Source organism: Castanea sativa, chromosome 6 (genome assembly GCF_040712315.1).
Source record: "Castanea sativa cultivar Marrone di Chiusa Pesio chromosome 6, ASM4071231v1".
NCBI classification, from domain to species: domain Eukaryota; kingdom Viridiplantae; phylum Streptophyta; class Magnoliopsida; order Fagales; family Fagaceae; genus Castanea; species Castanea sativa.
This window is the reverse complement of record NC_134018.1, coordinates 33,549,865-33,563,234: the sequence shown is the minus strand read 5'-3', so window position 1 is coordinate 33,563,234 and position 13,370 is coordinate 33,549,865. Positions and strand designations below refer to the sequence as shown.

The following is a 13,370-nucleotide window of genomic DNA, read 5'->3' as shown; positions in this document are numbered from 1 at the left end:
ACTCATAACAAAATTATTTTTTAATATTACTTGAATAATTGATAGACACATTCAAATGCATAGCCAAGATTGTGTTTTGCTATAAATTCATATTCTTACTTCCAAAATAACTAAGTATTATCTCAAACAAAATCAAACCAAAAGAGAGACTACTTGTAATAAGGAATTAAAAAAATACAATACCAAAATGTATTGACCCAAAATAGACTTATAAAAAACACAATGGTTCATCAATTTTAGAGCATTCACATTAGTGTGTCTATAATAGAAAAAGTGCTGAAATTTACACATTTTTGTCCCAAAACTATCCACATCAATAAATGTGTATATTTACATATCTGCTACAGTAACTAGGTAAATATACACTGTTAACGTAATTGTGTAAATCAAATTTTCATTTTATTTTATTTTCCCTCTCACTAGCCAAAGCTCTCTCCCTCTCTCTCTAATTCTAAAGAGCACAGCGGATCAACCATCCAACCACCACTGCAACCTAGCACCACCTAACCACCACCACTATCATTACAACACGTAATAATCCAACCACAAAATCAAAACAAAAATCAATTGAAAATCAAAGGAAAATCGAACTCAAAATCAATAGAAAATCAAACCAAAAATCAATTGAAATCAATCCAAACCTATCTACGAAAAACCCAAAATAAACCATCAATGGAGTACCATCAACCTAAACCCAAACCTAAATCATCATAGTCTTGCCTATTATGTTGCCAGCAAATATGGACTAGCCTTAGTCACCATTGTTGCATATGGAGATTGGTGACGGTGCGAGAATGAGCTCAAAAGAAATTTATGTGCGAGTGTATAGGTTTTGGATAAAAGAAAACTAAGAAGAGAGAGAGAGAGAGAGAGAGAGAGAGAGAGAGAGAGAGAGAGAGAGAGAGAGATGCAAAGAGTTGAGTTTGTGGGCTTGGGAGGAGAGAGAGGCAGAGAGTTTTAGGTGAGTTTGTGGATTGAGAAGTGCTACGTCCACAACATTTTTACAACATTTTCACAACAAATCATAGGTCGTTAGTTGTTATTGGTTTAAATTTGAACATAACACTAAGATTACTTTTTTATACCAACAATAACAACCAGTAACAACCTGCCACTTAGGATTTATTGTAAAAATATTGTGAAAATGTTGTAGACATATCGTTACTCTTGTGGATTTGGGATAAGAGAAAGGCAGAGAGTTTGAGGGAGAAGAGATGTGTGAGTTGAGAGATATATTTTAATAAAATAATAATAAAAAAGAATAAATTTTTTTATTTTAATAAAAGAGTATATAATAGATAGTCTAATGTGGGTGTTTTTGAAAAGCAATTGTAAAGTAGAAAAAGTAGGTTCTTATAGTAAAATAGATGAAAAATTTTAGACAGACTAACGCAAAGACTAGAGGAGTTGCAAGAAAGAATAAGAGAGAGAGAGAGAGAGAGAGAGAGAGAGAGAGAGAGAGAGAGAGAGAGAGAGAGAGAGAGAAATTTATAGGAAATAAGATAAGAAGAAAAAGAGCAAAAATAAAAGATATAGTAATAAATAACAAATTATCTGAATTATGTTAGGTAATAAAATAACATTATATTCTTATGTACTATCTTTTTAATGTAATATGATAATACCTATGAAATCAAAAAAAAGGAAAAGATAAAAACTTAAAAACACAAAACTAAACCAAGTCAATCCAAAGTAGAGTTCTAAAGAATACAAAAATTAATCAACCTAAATTAGAGATGCAAGACAAAAAAAAAACACCAAAAAATGAGAGAGAGAGAGAGAGAGAGAGGTGGATGATGTAACTGATGTAGCTCATCAGAAGCATAAAAATGATAAATACTACACTTTTGAAGTAGTATCAAATCATGTATTTAAATTTAGAATAGTTTTTTAACATATGACTATCTATTTAGTATGATAATTTCTTAGAACCTATCTACTAAAGACAGTATCTACCCACAAACAAATTCTACTAAGAATGATAACAAATGTCATCATCTTCTAACAATAAACAACTAAATTTTGATAAATATTGTCACAATATTTAAATTTTCACAATAAATGATGACATATGCTACAATTGAAACTCTTCATCAAATTAAATATCTACAACAATTTGTAATAAATATTTTGTTATTCATACTTCCTTTTTTATCATTTTATTTTATGAGCCCAACTACAATGCTTAGCTTACTTAATTTTTAATGAACACCTTTTTAAGAAAGAAAAGAAAAAAAAAACAAAAGACATATATCATTGAAATTTCTATTAGATAAAATTATAAATCTAAAAAAATTTAAACCTCTAATAAATTTGTGTTATCTAGGTAACAAATAGAATACCATAGGTTACCATTTCTACTATTTAAGTATGACTAACGCATAAAACTCAAAATACCCAAAAAATTTGTGGGACATTAAAATTGAGTGAGGTATTTTAGATATTACATAATAAAATATTCTAGGAATCATAAGATTTAGTTAGGATTTAATTAAGAAAGTAACAGCAAAGACTATATGTTTGTGTACAAAATATAAAAGAGGAAATTATTCAACTTTAAAGTTAGGGAGATGAAATTGCCCCAAACATAAAGGGTGGAAGTACTTTTTCCTATAATTTTTTTTGTTGTTAGTAAAATATATTTTTTACTTTAAACAATGTGTTAAAAAAAAAACCCAAGAAAATTGTTTGTAAAACTATAAATTTTGACTTGACAAATTGGCTAAACAAAAAAAAAAAAGTCATGAACACAATAAATGTCACGATATTTTCTCAATACCTTTATTTTAGTTATGGCGGGCCCTGGTATGATATTTTATAATTTTATTTTAGAGTAATATTACATTCACAACATTTTCACAACAAATCCTTGATGGTAAATTGTTATTGATTTTTAAGTGGGACAACTACTTTAAACTATGCATTAAAAAAAATAACAAAAGAAAATTGTGCGTAAAATAGTGAATTTTTGCTCACAAAATTTGACTAAACCAAAAAAGAAGTTTAGGAACACAACAAAATATCACAATATTTTCATACCTTTATTTTCAGCCGTGGTAAGTTTCGGTTTGATATATTATTATTTATTTTTTAGAAATGTTATCTCCATAATATTTTCATAACAAATTCTAGATGACAAGTTGTTATTAATTTTAAAATGGAGCTACGATTGATATTACTTTTTTATTCATCAATAGTATTTTACTACCTATGATTTATTGTAAAATTAATGTGAAAATGTTGTGGACTTCGGATTTTTTGATCTTCTTGTAGCCCTTCTGAATAATTTTGTGGTTGTGCAAACCAAAGAGAATGATGACCTTGGGTTGCACCAAGTCTGAAACCAAGTGGATTTATTTTTTGTCCCATAATCTCCCAATACTATATATATCATGACACGTCATATCCGTGTACTTACTTATTTTTATTTCTCCATACGTTGCCTTTGAAGTATAATATGGCGTATTTGGCTCCTTTATACTTCCTTTATAGATATATCTTTTTATCCAATGCAATTTATTTGATCTATAAGAAACCAAGATATCAACAATTGTACAAATATTGTGATAACAACAAGTATTACAATAATTTCACAAAACATTTATTTTCAATTGTGGTCAATCATAGTCTCATATTTTATTACTCCCTCTGTCCCAAATTGTTTGGCCTGTATTCCATTTGGAGATATTTCAAAATTATGTCCTGTTTGAAAAGTCAAACACCATTAATTTATTAACTTCCCCTTTATGCCCTTAATTTATTTGTGAGAGCATTTTTTAATTTAAAAAAGTTTAAAACCCTAAATTTTGAAATCCACTGTCATCCTTATTCAATTTTTTTTTAAAAAGTTTTAAAATAATTTTTTGATAAATTTGTTTAAGGGCAATTTAAGAAATTTTTAACTTTTTTAAAGAGATAAGACAGTTAATGATGTTTCTTTAAATAATTGGGTTTTTCTAACTAAACCAAACAATTTGGGACGGGGGGAGTATTTTATTTCAGCCTATAAAAATTGACACCTCAATAATTGTGTATTATGAAATGTGTTGTGTTAGTATAACAATTAATATATATGCCAGTTCATATAAATATTACAAAAAAGGAGCACAAACTGATGACTGAAAAAAAAAAATCAGAAATGAAAAAAGAAAGGGCTAATGAAGTGATGAATAGTACATATTGAATATATCAAAAAGTATTGTAGCTACTATAGTAGCTTTTACACATTCACACAATAAGTGTTACAACATTTCCGCAAAACATTTATTTTCAGTTGTGATTGGTTACAGTCTCATATTTTATTATTTTATTTTGACTTATAAGAAATTGACACATCAATAATTGTGAAAATATTGTGAAATTTGTTGTCTTAATATAACAATACCTTTATTTTTAGTTGTCTCATATTGAATAAATCAAAAAGTATTGTAGCTACTATAGTAGCTTGTACACATTCACACAATAAGTGTTACAACATTTCTACAAAACATTTATTTTCAGTTGTGATTGGTCACAGTCTCATATTTTATTTCAACTAATAAGAAATTGACATCTCAATAATTGTGAAAATATTATGAAATTTTTTGTGTTAATATAACAATACCTTTATTTTTAGTTGTGGTTAGTTCCAGTATGATATTTTATTTTGACCTATAAGGAATTAATATCTCAACAATTGTGAAAATATTATGACAATTTGTTGTGTTAACTAACAACTTTATATATATATATATATATATATATATATATATATATATATATATAAAGAATTTTTTTTAAGGGTGGTATATATAAAGAGTTGACTATGTGATATTAACGAAAAAGAGAAGGCCAGTGAACAGTGAAAATTGAACCAACAAAAAAAAAAAATGTAGCTACTTTTATAGCTTTATGCATTTACACTTTTGTTATGAAAGTTTTGTAAAAAATATTGTGGATGTATCATTTTTTTTTTTTCACAGTACCTTTATTTTTAGCTGTGCTTGGTTCTAGTATGATATTTTATTTTGACCTATAAGAAATTAACATCTCAACAATTATAAAAATTTTGCGAAAATTTATTGTGTTAATTAACAACTCTTAAAAAAAAAAAAAAAAAAGAATGGACCAGATGCTATTATCCTAAAAAATAAAAAGGGCAGTGAAACAGTGCAAAGTACCAAATTACTGTAATTTTTTATTGTTGAAAAAAAAAAAGAAAGGCAGCAAAACAGTGCAAACTCAATAAACCCAATTACTATAGTTGTTTATTGTTGCTTTAGCGGATTCGCGCTTTTTATATATAAATATAAATATAAATATAGATTTGATTAGTAAAAAATCACAATTAGTTTACTTACTGTTGCTTTGATTTCTTTTCTGAATTTGCTATTAGTTTTTTTTTTTTTTTTTTCCAAATTAGTGAATATGTTTGTTTCAAGTTTTTTGTGAATTATTTAGAAATTGTTCCTTGCATACGATTGAGAAGTGAGGACGGCATAGAATTAGTGGAGTTTGGGTTCTTAGAGCATTCACACCCGCACTGCCATGTGCTATATGTAGATATATTTTACCATCAAAACACAAAAACATCCCATAACCCAGTCTTGTATCCTAAAAAAATTTACAATTGTACTGCCACAAATTTGTGATGGTACTGTAGCACAATTGTAAAACTAAATAATAATTTTAATTCCGCATAACATATTTGCCCCCCTCTCTCTCTCTCTCTCTCTCTCTCTCTCTTGTCATTTGTCTCATCTCATCTCCTCTCTCTTTTTCTTGGTTTCTCCAAAATGCCTGGCCTCTCTCTCTCTCCCTCACACATCTCTCTCATGGTGGGCATATTTAGGCGTGGGTCGTGGGTCCGGCGTGGCTCTGGCAGCAACTTGGATCTAGTGGTGCCATGGGTCGGGTGGTTTCAGTGGCGGCGCCATGGGTCTGCTGGTGTAATGTTCAAAGTGTAAAGCAGCTTCCTTGTTTTCTTTGTCTTGTTTGTTTCCTGCTATACTTTCCTTTCTCTTTTCTTTGTCTGTTAATTCTTTCTCAGTGACCAATACTTTGTTTGATCATAAACTGATGGCCTTTTCCTGTCCTTTCTTTCTTTCCTTTTTTTTTTTTTTTTGAAATTTATTATCATGGAATTGGAGTGGTTAAACCTATGGAAGCTTCGAGGCAAATGAAGAAAAGGCCTCAAAAGGATCAAGCTCTCAACTGTCCAAGGTGTAATTCATGGCGGTGTTGATTTTTTTTTTTTTAATTTATAATTTGGGTTTTTAGTTCCGGTGGGATTTTGTTGGGTAGTGGTGGCGTGGTGGGCATGGTTGTGGCATGGTGGTGGTGACTTGGTTGTTTTTTTAATGGGTTTGCTCGGTTTTTTATTTTTTTTATTTGGGCTTTTGGTTCCGGTGGGATTTTAGTGGGCAATGGACAGTGGTGACGTGGTAGGATAGTGGTGGGGTGGTGGTTTTTGGGTTGTTTGGTTGTTGAGAGAGTGACAGAGAGGCATGGACAGAAATTAGAGTGAGAGAGAGAGAGAGAGAGGAGAGATGGATAATTTGTCATTATTTTATTGTATAATTTATATTATTTTAATGTGTTGTATTGTAAAATAAAAATTAGAATGTTAAGTGCATTGTAAAATGGTATGGTATAATAAATAAAGTAAATTTTGAGATGTAAAATAGAATAATTTTAAGATATAAGATATGAATGCTCTTAGTGTCACGAGGATTTGGATTCTTTATTTATATTTGAATGAGTTGAAAGTTGTGAAGTGATTGACGTGCACTTAGAAGTCAGAACCATTTGGAGTATTATCACCTATATTTCAATTTACAATTTTCAACTTACTCTCATGTACATTTGGAAAACTATTTTAAGAAATTTTTTTATGAAAAAAAAATGACTTACTTTTTTTTAAATCACTTTTTCAATGTTTTATATAAAATTTTTTTAAAATGGATTTTTAATGTATGTCTTAAGGGCACAAAGTAAGCAGACCTTATGAGTAGTTTTATAACTACAAATTATTTCATAAATCTTTTGCTACAATTTTGACGTGATAGATTGTAAGTAGTTAATTATCACTTACAAATAGATTTGATATTTTTTCTTTAGCAATTATACAATTCTTTATTTATATTTGAATGAGTTGGAAGTTGTGAAGTGATTGATGTGTACTTAGAAGTCCGAACCATTTGGAGTATTATCACCTATATTTCAATTTACAATTTTCAACTTATTCTCACGATGTACATTTGGAAAACTATTTTAAGAAATTTTTTTATGAAAAAAAAAATGACTTCCTTTTTTTTAAATCACTTTTTCAATGTTTCATACAAAATTTTTCTAAAATGGATTTTTAATGTATGTCTTAAGGGCACAAAGTAAGCAGACCTTATGAGTAGTTTTATAACTATAAATTATTTCACAACTCTTTTGCTACAATTCTGACGTGATAGATTGTGAGTAGTTAATTATCACTTACAAATAAACCTGATATTTTTTCTTTAGCAATTATACTTTGCCATGTAATAATTGTGGCAAAAAATTGTGAAAAATTTTGTATTTCGGAAAAATTTTATAGGTTTGTATTGTCAATTTAGTCGACAAGCAAGGAGTTATGATTATGTCACATGATGTGGTACAACTTGTGTTACAACTCGTCTACGTTACGAGTTATGAGTAGTAGAAAGGTGTTCTCACTTGAACCCACCATTACTTTTTATTACTCACAACTCGCTACATAAGCAAATATTGTGTGGCTTATGCTACTCTATGTAGCACTAGCAAAGCTCGTGATCAAGGGTAACACTGTCTTTTCAAGGCCTCAGTAGATAATAACATCCCAACCTGCCAGCCAATGCAACGGTACTTGTAACACGTGTAAGTACACGCCCAACATTTTATTGTTATCCCAATCGGGTAATTATTGAATTGTGTGGGTGTCTTCTCTTTATAAAAAAATTTCCAAATAAACCCTCCATTCATTCTTCATAAAGCAGGCAACCCCTGACTCTTTTGATCCAATCCAAGGGGCAAAATAGAAAATTCGGAGCCAACAACAATCAGATAACAGCAGCCTTCGTTAAAAGTTAAAAACACCTCTCCTCTCCTTCCTTCCGAGCCACGAGCAAAACACGTGCCTTGAGCTCACCAATCTCAGCCGTCCAAAATTAGCATCCAACGGACACTACCACATAACCGCCAAAAAGAAAAATGTAAAAAAAGAAAAAAGAAAAAAAAAGAGACCCTTGAAAATTCGAGAAATCGAAAAAAACCGTTCCCGGTGAAGTGAAACGGCCCCAGAGAATCAGACAAATCGACAAAGTAGCTGTACAGTGTACACAAAAATAAACCTGTACCTGCCTGCCTGTCGCGTTTGTAACTGTACGGACCCTATCATCCTCGACGTCCTAGCCGCTCCCATCCTCTGCACCAATCCCCTTCCCCCACGTGTCCCCCTTCCCTCCAATCTCTCTCTCGCTCTTTATATTATACTACATTATACATTCTGATTCACCAACACTCTGTGTGTGTCTCTGTTTGATTGTGATTGTGAGTGAAAAAATGGAGAGGAATTTGGAAAGCTCTGCCTCTGATGAGGCTAACTTCGACGCCATGTTCTCCGGAGTGAGCCTTCAGTCTTTTCTCACTCTGAATACTACTCAGACATTGCCCTCATCAGCTACAACCACCTCCACGTTTCCGGCTCTCAATCTGAACCACTCCTCCTCCGCCACCCACCTCGGAGAAAGCTCTTCTCTCAACTACGCTGCCTCGGAGTCGGAGTTCAAGATTCTCAAAACCGAACCGTTTTATTATCCATCGGACGGTTTCCTCGAAACTGAGTCTACTCACCCATTTAACTTCTTATCCATCCCAATCCCAATCCCAAACCACTCTGTTCTCACGGCCAACTCTTCCTCATCATCTTCTTCTTCTTCACCTTTCCACCACTTGCCAGACCTACACTCCCTGGAACTCACCCAAGCTCAACAGGTCCAAGTCCAATTTTATCCCCCTCTTCTGCCTCAGTTGCCATCGAAACGAGTCCGAGTTGACTCGGCGACTCACAGCCAGCAGGAAACCCTAGACTCAATCGTGCAGAGCTGCAGGGTGATGCCACAGAGCAAGCTGGCAAGGAGGCGTCGTCAGAAGCTGAGCGAGAAGACGCAGAGCTTGCAGAGGCTAATGCCGTGGGACACGAAGATGGACATGGCGACTATGATGGACGAGGCCCATAAATACATCACCTTCCTTCAGGCCCAACTCAAGGCACTTCAGACCATGCCTCCTTCCTCCTCTTCTTCTTCTTCCTCATCATCCCCTTCGGCCCATTACGAGTTTGGTGGGCTGGAGAGGCTGACCCGAAACCAGGTACTCCGGGTCCTACTCAACTCGCGCGTTGCTCAGACTGTGCTCTACTCCAAAGGCTGTTGCGTTGTCTCTGTGGAGCAGTTGGATTTGCTCCAAAATCTGATTTTCCAGCAACAGCAACTGGTGCTTGCTCCATCTTCGTCCAGGCTCTTCTTCAATCACTGACGACTCTGACACTCATCACAGTATTTTCTTGGAGGCGCGTCTTTTCCACGCCCCTTTTGGCATTTCTAGTTTTTCTAACTAAGGGAAATCATATAGGAATATGAAAAGGTTACAAATAGAGTGAGTTTACTTTACTAGTTACTACTAGTCTAGTGGTTTAATTAGCTAAAAAAAAAAAATTCTGAATTTTGTGTTTTGAGGAGTATAGGGAAGTTAAACGAATGAGAAAGTCAGGCAGCTGGTAAAAGAGAAAACAAATTTCCGAATTTTGTTTTTGTGGGAATTTGTTTGTTTGTTTGTTTGCTGTTGTTTGGCTGATGATTTGGTTGGTGATGTTTGTACACGATGGCATTAATGGTGTGAAAGAATGACACATTCACGGACTCTCTCTGACTCAGTCACCAAAAACATTCTCTATAGACTATATAGTTTATGAAGAATTAATATAGCGTGACCCCGTGATTTGTGTTTGGTGCCTTTGCAGCATGGTCTATGAGGGATTGTTTTGTGCAAGTCTATGTAGACTGACTCATGAATTAAATATATTAATTAGGCACATATTCCTTCTTTATTATATGCTTCTTCTTCTTCTGGGACTGGGACTGTTTTTATTTTTTGGTTGTGGAGTACTTGGGTTTCCTAGTTTGGGCTTGGTCATTAATATTAGTAAGACAGTTTGAGATAGCTTGTGTGCAGTATCTGGACTAACCAAATCAAGTAATCCAAAGAGAGAATTATTGGGGCCCAACTTTTTGATTTCAAACATGGTTGTTGAGTTCTATAAGCCATTCATCTCCTTTGGGTCTGTCTGGGTGTACTACATAATTAAAAATTGCTCTTTTTTCCCCTTTTTATTTTTTATTTATTTGATATTTTTAAAAGATATTAAATCCAGAAAGTCAGAAAGCAAAGCACGTTTTTTTTTTTTTCTTTTTGAAATAGGAAAACACATTTGGACTCTATTTTTCATTGCCAACTTTTATAGTTTAATCACATATTAAACCCCATGAGTTCGTATGTAAGTGTTCTTTCTGCTTTCACCAACCCAAAAAAAAAAAAAAAAGTGTTCTTTCTGCTAATTTTTCTTTACAAATTTTACACATTTCCTTTTATTGTTTATAAAATAATTTTCGGGATATTTTACCTGTATTTTTAATTCTTTGCGCAATAAATCTAGTTCATTATAAATCGAAACTATATGAATCAAAATGAGATATAGATCAACCATCATAGGTCTAAGATGAATACCCTAAAACTGTGTTTGGTATGACTTTATAAGTTCAGCTTTTAGTTTTTATGTATAACTTTTTAAAATCTCATTTTTTCTCGTATTTTCTCACATTTTCAAATTTTTTTTCAAGGGACAAGCATACTTTACCATATTTTCCGCAAAAATTTTTTGATTTCAGTTAAATAAGCTATTTTCAAATAGACCATAAGTTGAATGGTAGCCCTTACTTAAAGCTCAATAATTTCACTTGAAGATATGTTTATTGTGAAGGGGTAATATGGGTAGAGAATTCTTATCAATCTAATTGTTTGTATGTATAATATTATAAAAGTCTATGGACATTGAACAAATCGCCAAAAATTCATTAAAATTTTTAGGATCACACTTTTTAGTTATCACAACAGGTGACAAATTGTAAATAGTGGAGAAAAAGTGGTGGATTCATGTGAAAGTGACACGTAATAAATAAGAATTTACCATATAAGATGGTTGTAAAAAATAGTGTAGTAAAATGTATAGTCATATAATAATTCAAAGGTCATATGTTATCTCTTAAACGGTGGAGTTTGAGTAAAGTGAGTAGAAATTAATTTATGTGAGAATGTATGTGTTTTTTTTGGGTGATTTTTGTATGACAACTATTATTGGTTAGGTATAAGTTGTTATTTATTTATATAAGTAATTCTTGCTTCAATAATGGTTTTTCTAAAAAAAAGAAAAAAAAAAAAGGATAGTGACGGTAACCCCTTACTCCTTTGTGGAGAGAATTTGAATTCAAATCTCCCTTTCCACTTATGGCAAGGCAAAAATTATAATGAGATTATTGAAGAAAAGTTGAAAATTTGTATCTTGGATCATGTGACTTATCAATTGAATTTTATTTTAAGCAGTTATTTATTGAATACCCATCCTACCATACACAATTTTTTTTCTAAATAGAATAAATTACAATTTATCCATTTGTAATTTGACCGAAATTTGAGTTGTGCACCCGCGGTTTAAAATTTGATACTTTACTTATTTAAGATTTGACTAAAATTTAAGTTGCTTACTTGTGATTTGAAATCTCGTGATGCAAGTGTTCCGTTCGATTTAAAAAAAAAATCTAATTTGATATTGTATTTTTATGTTTTTTGTGTTTTTAGAGGAGAGAAATATCAAAATGGAGTAAAATGATATATCTCGCCATGTTTTTAATAGAAGTTGGTTACGAAACCCTAACTAAGCTAATTTCAGGTGAATAAAGTGTTAAATTTAAAATCATAAGTAATCAACTTAAATTTTGATCAAATCGAATAAGTTCTCATTGGACCTTTTAAATAAAAAAATGCACATTCATTACCCAAAAAAAAAAAAAAAATCTGAAGATTAAACTTAGAAAGGGAGTCTCGACTCTCGAGCACCATAAATATTGAGCCATGAGCCCATGATGATGATATAACTCTACAAGTAAATTACAATAACCACCCCATTTGCTCTCTTTTGAATATCAGGAAACCCCATTTTCAAACTTATGCTTATGTGAACAGGCCTGAAAAAGCGGTACATAGTGAAGAAAACTCTGGGTTCAATGGTATATAGACAGGTGCACCCGTTTTGAGCTTTGTCTTTTAGGACTTTTTATATGGTATTTATTACGAGCCCAAGAAGGGGACTTTTTTTTCCTTTCAACCAAGCCAGATATGCCGACGTGCTAGACTGCTAGTGGCTTCTCACACAAATGACATTGACCCCTCATCATGCGTTACAACTTATGAGCAAACCAAAATTTTAATTGTTGAAAGATTAATCAAGGAATCAAACCCATCACAAAAAGAAAAGTTCACTCAACAGTATTATAGTTTGCTTGTATGTTTCACAAAGCTCATTAAACCCACTTTGTATTGTTGGCTATTCTGACATTCTTACTATAATATGAAGGCTTATGTTGAAGATCTGTCCAATCGGTTTCCCCTACTTTTTTTTTTTTTTGATACGTTTCCCCTACTTTTTGGACGATCAAAGTATGGACAAAAAAATAACTAAAGGTGTATCTTACTAATGAACTATTGGCTTTAAAAGTATAGTCTTAAGAAGACCAAAAATTACAAGAAGATGATCTCAAAACACAAATAATGCTGTCTTTTTGAGGTTTTATGAAACAAAAATTCGGTGCGTATATATATATATATATATATATATATATTACCACTTAGAATGATATTTCTTTCCTCCAGGAGATAAGATCCTCCTAAAGGTATTTTGAGGTTTTATGAAAAAAAAATTTAGTAAGGGAGGTGTTCTTTTCTTCTTTTGTTTTAAACAAAAAAATTAACCAAATGTTACCCAAGCATTTAAGAACCATATTGGCTTTTTATACTTGGATATATTCACCATGATCATGATCATAAATTTCAAGACACAGCAGGGAGATTTTGAAATCCTAAAATTCAGGTTGGGACTGCCATGATCAAATTAAGAAAGAGAGGAATTATTGGGGGAAAAAACCCAAAGAGAAAAATAATCTGACTTTATTATCCGTGATTTGTATCTGCTTACTAATTACACAGTTCATGGGTAGAAATTATTGATTTGCAAATCCATATTAAAAGTCAAAGAATCACAGTGACTTGCC

General features: G+C 31.9%; 1 protein-coding gene across 1 annotated transcript; it reads left to right on the top strand.

The window, feature by feature from the left end:
- The first annotated feature begins 8,550 nt into the window (after positions 1-8,550).
- LOC142639825 (uncharacterized) lies at positions 8,551-9,598 on the top strand. The gene has a single exon (XM_075813963.1). The coding sequence runs from the start codon at positions 8,551-8,553 to the stop codon at positions 9,523-9,525; it is 975 nt and encodes a 324-aa protein (XP_075670078.1). The 3' UTR covers positions 9,526-9,598.
- The last annotated feature ends 3,772 nt before the right edge of the window (positions 9,599-13,370 follow it).